General features: G+C 45.9%; 1 protein-coding gene across 1 annotated transcript in view; it reads left to right on the top strand.

The window, feature by feature from the left end:
- PRKDC (protein kinase, DNA-activated, catalytic polypeptide) overlaps nt 1-10646 on the top strand; it is a 131138-nt gene that overhangs the window by 4971 nt on the left and 115521 nt on the right. The window contains exons 8-11 of the mRNA XM_010838939.1: nt 7153-7208; nt 7296-7326; nt 7777-7934; nt 9342-9488. Of these exons, the coding sequence (XP_010837241.1) occupies nt 7153-7208; nt 7296-7326; nt 7777-7934; nt 9342-9488 (392 nt within the window). The remainder of the gene's footprint in view (nt 1-7152; nt 7209-7295; nt 7327-7776; nt 7935-9341; nt 9489-10646) is intronic.

Genomic DNA, 10646 nt, shown 5'->3' with positions numbered 1-10646 from the left:
TTCCAGTTGCTTCCCATGCACCCACTTGGGTGTTGAATTTAGTTCTGTGCCGCTTTATCGCATGTGGGCTAGTGTGTGCCCATGACAGTCGAGGCCCTGGCAGCCTGCCGCGGGAGCAGCCTCCCTCCTGTCCTTCTGTAGCCACATCCCCGCCCCCCGTCCCCCGCCCCCCACCCCCCCCCCCCACCCCCGCGCCCCGCAACAGCCACTGCTCAGTCTCCCACCTTGAGCTTTGTCCTTTCACATTTATGTAAATGGACTCATAGCAGGTAACTTTGTGGCTGCCTTATTTCACTGTGCATGAGAATCCCAGGGACGGCGGAGCCTGCTGGGCTGCCGTCTACAGGGTCGCACAGAGTCAGACACGACTGAAGTGACTTAGCAGCTTAGCAGCAAGGTCTTCGAGGTTCACCCCTGTTGTAACAGAATCCCGCTGTATGAATACAGTACACGTATGTCCATTGGGCCATCAGTGAGTACTTGGGTTGCTTCTGCTTTTTTGACTGTTGTGAATGATGGTGCTGGAAATGGGTGTGCGAACACCTGGAGTCCCCCGTTCCCTTAGAGCATCCCCAGAAGTGGGCTTGCCGGCCCACGTGGTGGTTCTGTAGTTTCCAGGGGCTGCACTAATTCCCGTTCCCACCATCAGGGCAGTCTCTTCACGCCCTCAGAGTACTTGCTTCCTGTTGTGTGACGTAGCCTTCCTAGTGAGCGTGAGGTGGTTTCTCACTGCATTTCCCCAGTGGCTGTTGGTATTGAGTGTATTCACAAGTGCCTCTTGCCCACTTGGGTGTCGTCTTGGTTGAAGTGTCTATTCAGGTTCTCTGCCCATTTGAAAAATCAGGTCATTTGACATTTTGTTAGTTGTATGAGTTATTTACGTATTCTGCATATCAGTTCCTTATGGGATCATAATTTGCAAATATTTTATTCCATTCCATGGGTTGTCTTTTCACTCTGTTGATCGTGCCATTTGATGTGCAAAAGTTCTTCATTTTGATGAAGTTCAGTTTATTTTTTCTTTGGTTGCCTGTGATTTTCGTGCCACATCCATGAAATCATCACCAAATCACTGAATCGTCGTGTCTTTGTAGAAAGCCAGCTGGGCATTAGCTGATTGGCTCATCACTTGTGGGGGTGGATCCTGGTTCTCTGTTCCCCTGCCCACACCACACTGTCTTTATGATATAATTATATAGCAAGCTTTAAATGTCCAGTATAGTTCTCACATTTTATTCTTTAAAAATCATTTGGGTATTATAAGGTCTGTGCCTTTCCATGTAAATCTTAGAACGAATTTGTCTGTGTCGACGAAGTCTTCCTTGGATATTTGTGGTCTTTGTGCTAAACCTGTGGATCAGTTGGAGGAGAGTTGATGCCTTAACCATGTTGAGTTTTCCAGCCCATGACACAGTGCACCTCTCCATTTAGTTGAGTTGGGTCCTCTTTGATTTCTTTCATTAGCATTTTGTAATTCTTGTGCTGCAGATCTTTGCCTTTTGGTTTTAAACTGTTTAATACAGTTTTCTTTGTAACTGTCTGTAGTGTTCTTCTATAGTATCTCAAATTTAAGCTTAGAGGATAATCTAGCTATGAGAGCTTTATAATGAATTCATTTGTTTTTAAAGGACAAATAAAACTTTTTTAATCCCAGAAAATTCTTTAAAAGAAGAACTTGTTTGCTGTTCCTTACCATTTTTGTTCAGATAATTGCCAGATTTTTCTACCTCCTGCATGTGTTTGCTTTTATTGAATTGCAACTTAAGAAAATTCCAGATCTGATCATTTCAACCTGAGGAAGCAGCAGTTTCTAACGTTTCCACCTGGTGTTCCCAGTCTTTGCTGCCTCTGAGTAGGGAAGCTGGCCCAGCTGCTCCTGTTTCCCCTCCTTGGTCTCCTCTCTCCGGCTCCCTGTCCGTGGAGCATTCTGCCCTCTCAGCTTCCTGCTCGGGGATCTCCTGTTTTCTGAAGCCTCTGTGCTTCCTTGTGTGAGCTGCTTCCTTGGGCTTCTGTAGTCCTCTCTGTTACAGCACTTTCTGCGACATGTTTTTCATCTCCTAGACTGTCTATTTTGTCACTTGACCTCGTTGGCAGGTGACGTTGCTTATTTCTGTTTGTTTTTGCTTGGCGTGTTAATTGACATTTGGTGAACAAGAAAATTAATAGCACTTATTGCTCATTAACCATGTGCTAAGGATTATCGTGTTCATGTTGCAAGGGAAATTCCTGTAACAATTCACTAAAGCAGGTGATAATGTTTGTTTCCTGGATTAGAACACTGGACTGAGGTGGACAGAATAATGGCTTCCAGAGATGTGCCATGCTGATCCTAGCCCCTCGACTGTTAGGTCTGAGGCAGAGGGGAATCATTTGTGGATGGGACGTTGAGACGAGGCTGTCCAGGTGAACCCAGTGTGATCACAGGGACATTTGACTGTGGACGAGGGTCAGGGTCAGGGTGCTGTGACGGGAGAAGCTGGCTATAAGGATGGAACTGGGGCCCCAAGGCAAGAACGGTGAACAGCTTCTAGAAACTGAAGGCAGCCCTCAAGCCTCTACAGAGGAGCACACCCAGGTGACTCCTTGCTTTGTGTTATTTTAATGGTTTATTCATTTATATTTCTGGCCGTCCTTTGCAGCTTGTGGGATCTTAGTTCCCTGACCAGGAATTGAACTTGGACCCTGTCGGTGAACGCACCAAGTTGTAAGCCAGGAAATTCCCTGTTTTATTTTTTAACTGAAGCGTAGTTGCAGTCCAGGATTGCGTTACTTCAGGTGTACAGCATAGTGATCTGATGATGAAACACCTTAGGAAATGACCATGACGAGTCTCATAGTGTCCGTCAGCAGAGTTGTGACAGTGCTGACTGCGCTCCCCAAGCTGTGTGTCACGTCCTGATCTTCACCTGTGTCTCTCATGCTCCCGGCTCGCTTCCCTCTGGCAACAAGCAGTTTGCTCTCCGTATCTGTTTCTGTTTTTCTGTGTTTCTTTGTTCTTTTAGGTTCCACTTTTAGGTGAGATCACGTGTAACGTGTCTTTCCGTGACTCTGCTTCACTTAGCATAATGCTCTCTAGGTCCATCTGTGTAGCAGCAGATGACAAGACTTCATTCCTTGCAGCTGAATAGATTCCTACAAATACATATACCTGCACATTCACCACATTTTCTTTATCCATTCTTCTGTCTATGGGCACTTAAAGGTTGCTTCCATGTTTTGGCCATTGTCAATAATGCTGTTGTGAATACTGGAGTGTGTATATCTTTTCTAATTACTGTTTCCATTTTCTTTGGATAAGTACCCAGAAGTAGAATGCTGGATCATGTGGTAACTGTAGTTTTTTGAGGAACCTCCGCTCAGTTTTCTGCAGTGGCTGCACCAGTTTTCATTCCCATCAGCGGTGCATGAGGTTCCCTTTTCTCCATCTCCTCATCAACACTCTTTATTTGTTGTCTTTTTGATGACAGCCATTCTGACAAGTGTGAGGTGAGATACTGTGGTTTTGATTTGCATTCCCCTGTTTAGTGATGTTGAGCATCTTGTGCCTGTTGGCCATCTGTGTGTTTTTGGAAAAATGTCTATTCAGATCCTCTTCTCATTTTTTATTTTTATATTTTTTCTGTTTTAAATGTATTTGTGTTTAATTGGAAGATTATTGCTTTACAATATTATGTCGGTTTCTGCCAAATATCAGCATGCATCAGCCATCTGTGTACATACATCTTCTCCTTCTTGAACTTACTTCCCTCTTCTCACCCCATCCTGCATCTCTGTATTGTCACAGTCTGCTCATTTTTTTTTTTACTGAGTTGGTTTTTTTTTTTATATTGAGTTGTTAAGTTCAGTTGTTCTTTGGACGTTAACCCCTTATTAGACCTATCATTTACAAATATCTTCTCTCATTCAGCAGGATGCTTTTCTGTTTTGTTGGCGGTTTTCTTTGCCATGCAGAAGCCTTTTAGCTTGATGTAGTCCTGCATGTGTCTGCTTTTGTCATCCTCTAGTGAGGTAACTCCAGGTGGCACTGGTGGTAAAGAACTTGCCTGCCCGTGTAGGAAATGCAAGAAAGAGATGCAGGTCCGATCCCTGGGTCGAGAGGATCCCCTGGAGTAGAAATGGCAACCCACTCCAGTGTTCTTGCCTGGGTAATCCCATGGACAGAGGAGCCTGGTAGGCTATAGGTCATGAGATTGCAGAAGAGTCAGACATGACTGAACACACACATATGCATTCATGAAGTAACAGATCAAAAAAAGCACTAAGACTGATGTCAAAGAGTGCCATGTATGTTTCTTCTAGGAGTTTTGTGGTTTCAGATTATAGGTTTAGGTCTTTAATCCACTGAGTTTATTTTTGTGTGTGGTGTAAAAAAGGGTCAGGTTTCATTCTTTTGCATGTAGCTGTCCAGTGTTCCCACCACTATTTGATGAAGAGGCTATCTTTTCTCCATTGTATATTCTTGCCTCCTTGTCATACATTAATTAACCATATGTGTGTGGGTTTTTTTCTGGGCTTCCTACTCTGTTTCTTTGATCTATGTTTCTGTTTTATTGTGCCAGAACCATAACGGTTTGATTACTGTAGTGTAGTTTGAAATCAGGGCACACGATGCCTCCAGCTTTGCTTTTCTTTCTCAGAGACTGTTTTGACTATTTAGAGTCGTTTGTGTTTCCATTCAAATATTTTGCTTAACTGTTACAGTTCTGTGAAAAATGTCGTGGATACTTTGATAGGGATTGCATTAAATTTGTCAACTGCTTTGAGGAGTGTGGACATTTTATCAAAATTAGTTCTCTCTACCTGTGAGCACAGTATACGTATGTATATTGTATATATGCATATACATATGTATTTTTGTGTGTATGCATATACGTATGTATATTTGTACGTTTTTTTGTATGTATATTATGTATTGTCTTCAGTTTCTTTCATTAATATCTTAGAGTCTTCAGGGTATAGATCTTTTACCTTCTTGGTTTAATTTATTCCAAAGTATTTTACTCTTTTAGATGCAACTAATGGCACCCCACTCCAGTACTCTTGCCTGGAAAATCACATGGATGGAAGGGCCTGGTGGGCTTGCGGTCCATGGGGTCGCTAGGAGTCAGACATGACTGAACAACTTCACTTTCACTTTTCACTTTCATGCATTGGAGAAGGAAATGGCAACCCACTCCAGTGTTCTTGCCTGGAGAATCCCAGGGATGGGGGAGCCTGGTGGGCTGCCGTCTGTGGGGTCACACAGGGTCGGATGCGACTGAAGTGACTTAGCAGTAGCAGCAGTAGCATGAATAGGATTGTTCAATTTTTCTTTATGATAGTTTATTATTAATGTATAGGAACACTATAGATTTCTGTATATTAATTTTACACTCTGCACCTTTACTGAATTCATTTATTCTAATTGCTTTTTGGTGCAGTCTTTAGGATTTTCTGTATATAGTGTGTCATCTGCAAATAGTGACAGTTTTACTTCTTCCTTTCCACTTTGGATTCCTTTTATTTCTTGTCTGATTGCTCTCACTAGGACTTCCAATACTATGTTGAATAAAAGTAATGAGAGTGGTCATCCTTGTGTTGTTCCTGATCTTGGAAGAAATGCTTTCAGCTTCTTACCATTGAGTATGACGTTGGCCCTGGGTTTGGCATGTATGACCTTTACTGTGTTGAAGTACATTCCTTTTTTACCTACTTCATTAAAAGTTGTTATCATAAATGGGTGTCAGTTTTGTCAGAAACTTTTTTCTTAATCTATTGAGATGGTAATATGATTTTTAGTTCTTTGTTGAAGTTCTTACTGTATTCTTTTATTCTTCTCCTGAGTTCATTGAGCATTTTTATGACCATTACTTCAAAATTTTTTTCTGGGAAGTTACTTAGCCTCTGTTTTACTCAGTTCTTTTTTTGAGAATTTGTCTTCTTTCTTGTAACATGACCTTTGGCCCTGTTTTGTCAGAAACTTTTTTCTTAATCTATTGAGATGGTAATATGATATGATTTTTAGTTCTTTGTTGAAGTTCTTACTGTGTTCTTTTATTCTTCTCCTGAGTTCATTGAGCATTTTTATGACCATTACTTTGAAATTTTTTTCTGGGAAGTTACTTACCTCTGTTTTACTCAGTTTTTTTTTGAGATTTTGTCTTCTTTCTTGTAACATGACCTTTGGCCCCTTGTCCTGCCTAACTCTCTATTTGTTTGTGTTTGGTAGCTCAGTTACGTTTCTTGGTCTTTGTGTAGAAGGTGTCCTGTGGGGTCCAGGAGTGTAGCTCTCCCCCTCCCCTTGACTGCCCTGGAGCCAGGCACTCCAGGAGCATCCCCTGTGGTAGGTGGGCCAACCTGGCCTCCTCGGGGCCACTGTGCTGCGGTTTCTAAGGCCTGTTACCGCTGTGGCTGGGGCTCTGGCATGTGGGGGCAGCCTGGGGGAGGGAGCCACTTTGGGGGATGCTGGTGCTGGCTGAGGTGTTGGCACAGCAGGGGTCACTTTGGAGGGGTCTTGGTGCTGGCCAAGGGCCTGCATAAAGGGCTGGTGGGGGAGCAGCTTGGAGGAACACCAGCTGTGTCGGGCCTGCAGATGAAATTGGGTGGGGTGGGTGGTGCTGCTGGCTTAGATGGAGAGTCAGACCCTGCACCTCGTCTTCTGGGTGCAGGGTCTCCAGCTGGGGGGCTGAGGTGGAGTCCAGACCCTGGGATCCCAGTCCTCGGGATGGGGCTGACAGCACCGGCCCCCTCCAGGGGCCGCTCCTTCTGTCTCCAGTTGTGGGAGGTCTGTCCTGCTGTCTTCAGGTCATTCTCGGGGTTTTCTGCTTGTGTCTGTGATGATGGTTCCAGATTGCTCACCTCCAGAGCTGGGTGGTAGTGGGTTTGTGCTGTTTTAAGGCACAAAGTTGGTGATAATTGATGACAGTGGTGACGGGAAACTAACGTAATCAGTGCACGCAGGACTGGGACTGCCCCCTTGGTCTGAGGCTAAAATTCAGGTTCTGGTCACGTTGTGATTATGTGACTCCAGGCAGTAGTACTGGGTACTAGCACGTTCACTAATGGAGGAAGAGCTCCTACTGTCTCCAGCAGAGCGGTGGGTCTTGAGTCTCATGAGCTTTGTCAGACACACCTTGTGATCTGTGACAGCGGCTGCTTTCTGTCTTTCCTCAGATCCCCAGACTTCAAGAGAGATTTTTGATTTTGCATTAAAGGCAATCCGTCCTCAGGTAGGATTTAGTATTCTAATTCTTTCACAACTGAGCCTTGTGATTGTCAAACATTGATGGTAGGTTTTTTTTTTTTTTTTTTAATAGATTGATCTGAAGAGATACGCCGTGCCTCTGGGTAAGATTCTGCATTTAAGGAGGTTATTAGGTTGGTGTCTGAGTGAGCGTTTGCTTAAACTGTGAGTGAAGGTGGTACTGTGACCCCTGTGATGCTCCCACGTGGTCACTGATGGCAGCTCTTGGTGCTGTTCGAGATGGTCACACTAAGATTGTACCATTTCAGAAGAAATTACTTTAGAGCAATCCAGATCTTTTGACTCTGTCTGTATTTAAATAAACCCTGATCCTACTTCTGACCTTTGTTTTGGGGGTCACTGGCCGGATTGTGGGCCTCTTGATTCAAATGGAGGATGGAGGCATTAGGTGTGAGGGGACCCTGGGCCCCTGAAGTAAGGATTCGAGGGCTTTGTGAGCACGGTTTTGGTTTGATGTGTGCCTGAAGCTTCCTAAGTTCTTTGTCTTGCCCTTTGTCATCCTGTTTTCAATACGGTGTGTTCTGTGTTTGCAGCTGGCCTGTCCTTATTCACCCTGCACGCATCTCAGTTTAGCACCTGCCTTCTGGACAACTACGCTTCTTTATTTGAAGTCCTATCGAAGTGGTGCAGCCACATGAATGTGGAATTGAAGAAAGCTGCACACTCAGCCCTGGAGTCTTTTCTGAAACAGGTACTGTGTAAAATTCTTTCTATGCGAAGACATAAATTCCAGTCTTGTGCATGAACATTTGAAAAAAAAAAAATACAAGTTGGTCCATTAGCTTCTGTAGTACCGAGTGACTTCACTTTCACTTCTCACTTTCATGCATTGGAGAAGGAAATGGCAACCCACTCCAGTGTTCTTGCCTGGAGAATCCCAGGGACGGGGGAGCCTGGCAGGCTGCCGTCTATGGGGTTGCACAGAGTCGGACACGACTGAATTGACTTAGCAGCAGCAGTACTTAAAGAGAAAAGTTGGTTATCCCTCTGCCACAGGAGTGGCAGCAGGTTTGAAAGAAAAAAAACTTGAAATACATCAAGTCTGATCAGGTTCTCAGAGCCAAGGCCAGACAAGAGAGTGAGGAGGTGGGACGGAGGGAAGGTTGGCAGTCAGGGCTCCCTAGGGGTGGTGCCTGGGTCAGGATGGGAGTAGGAAGGGGTGAGGGAGGGCTGGAGGTCAGGGCTCCCTGGAGGCGGTGGCTGGGTCAGGGTGGGAGGAGGGAGGGGAGGGGGAAGTTGGCGGGATCTGCTGTCCTCTTAGACTGGATGCTTGTATCTCTGTGGCTTCTCGGCCGGGGGGGGCCCTCCTGCCCCTTCTGCCCCAGGGTGTTTCCGTCTAGGTTGGGTATGGGTGCAGGGAGCCTGTAGGCGGCCTGCCGTCTCCGGGTGCTGAGACCTGAGGCCTTCGTTCGGGTCGGCGCGGGCTGCAGGTCGGCAATGTGGATGTCTTCTTTCTCCCTTTGGTGATTGTCTGGCTTCTTCCCATCCTTGTCTCAGACGGTTGTGGGCAGGTGGCAAGAGCTTCCTGATGCCCTTGCTGGTCTCCAGTTCTGGCAGGTGTCACCGTGTATGGTGGATTGTCATCTGCTTGCTTCGCAGAGTACTTGCTTTGGCTCACGTAATTATTGTAGCTTATTGTTTTGAGAAATGAGACACCTTTTTTTTTCCCCTGGTTGTTTGTTTTGAATCCTCTCTGTGTTCCCTCCTGGGGGTCCTGTCTGTGGGTGACTCTGAGCTCGCCAGCTGCTGGGCCTGCCCAGCTCTGTGTCACCTTGAGTCAAAGATGAGTCTAAGGAAGCTTTCTGCTTCATCAGGGAGCTTTAGTCCAGAGCCTGTGTTTTGTGCATATGTCTTCCTGTATCTACTTGGTTTCTCTCTCAGTCCCTTTCCCTAGGAAGAATGCATCACGTGTAATAAAGGCTTACTTAAGGAAGTGCCTTTTCTGAACCTGATGGAGACTAAGTGGATTGAACAGATGGTTCTTTACAAGTAATAGCTGCCGTGGACCTGTAGTAGCTCACTGATGTTGTCCCATTCGGCCGTTCCAGCCTTTTCACGTTTGGAGGGATGCCTCTAAAGTGAACGTTGTGTGATGCAGGTTTCCTTGTTGGTGGCGCACGATGCCGAGGCACACAGGGGCCCCCTGCGCTTCTTCATGGAGCAATTCTACAGCATCATCAGGAACGTGGACGCCAACAGCAAGGACCTGTCCATCGCCATCCGCGGATACGGGCTCTTCGCAGGGGTATGTCTCACTTACTGACCCCTTTTAGTTTCATTTGATGAAACTATAGTATATTTTGATATATATCACTTTAGTATATTTTGAATAGCATCTCACACTTTTGAAAATATTATTCTTATTTGTTTTGTTGTTAATGCGTTTTTTCAGTGCTTCCTGTGTATTATCTCAAATATTCATAATTCTCCTCTAAGCTTTTAGGAATATTATTCCACTTTACAGTTGAGGAAACTGAGGCCAGAGGAGTTATAGGACTCGTGTAAGGGTTCAGCCAGCAATAGACAGAACCGAGACATGGCTGCAGCCTGGAGACGAGGAACACCATGTTCTCCTGGCCGCGCCTGGCCACCCATCACTGATGAGCCCCTGAGCCCGGGTGAGGTCTGCTGGAGATGCTGGGAGTCGGCATGGCTGCATCCTCCTGGAGGGGTCTATGGCTCCCACTGGCGGATTACATCTCCTGCTGTTTCTCTGTATAGATCCCCATTAGGGCTACTCCCCTGTTTTTGGGATGGAGTCTCTTCCAGCCCTCTGCTCACTCCTCCATCCTGATGCCTCCTCATTTGCTTCTTCCCAACACTCCTTTCTCCTTAAAGTCTTCATCTCCACATGTTTCCGTGGCTTGTTTATACGAACTTAGGGCAGAGGAAATGTGTGTGAGGAGGCTCAGAGGTGACCAAGGGCACAGACTTTGTATCCTCAGACACTGAGGTCTGGCAGCAGGGACCTGTTTACTGTAATGAGCTGGTGTAGACAGAGTATGGTGGAACAAGGGAGAGGACACGGATCAGGCGCTGGTCCAGGCTCGTGAGAAGGCGGGACTGGGGCCGACGTCTGAGGAGCCTTTGGGAAACGTGCAGCTGGACTGTCTCCGAGTTAGGAGGGTGTGGCTGTGGGAGCCGCTGCTGTGTGGTGGGGGGATCGGGCCTGTCCCTCCTCTGGGTGTCAGGCCTCTGCAGGGATGGCACCCAATTGTCTGCCGTCTGCCCCTGCCAGAAACACAGGTGACAGTCAGTAAGTGTTTTGTGTGTTAGTAACTGTTTAGAATGTATTTACAGGTTTTTTGGAAAGCATCTTTCCGATGTACAGTGCATTCTATGTCTGTATTTCTTCTCCACTGAGAAGCTTGTTAACATTCAGTTATAATAACATGGCCTAATG

Source organism: Bison bison, unplaced genomic scaffold (genome assembly GCF_000754665.1).
Source record: "Bison bison bison isolate TAMUID 2011002044 unplaced genomic scaffold, Bison_UMD1.0 scf7180017864108, whole genome shotgun sequence".
Classification (NCBI taxonomy): domain Eukaryota; kingdom Metazoa; phylum Chordata; class Mammalia; order Artiodactyla; family Bovidae; genus Bison; species Bison bison.
Note: the sequence above shows the minus strand (reverse complement) of the source record. Positions and strands in the feature narration are given on the sequence as shown.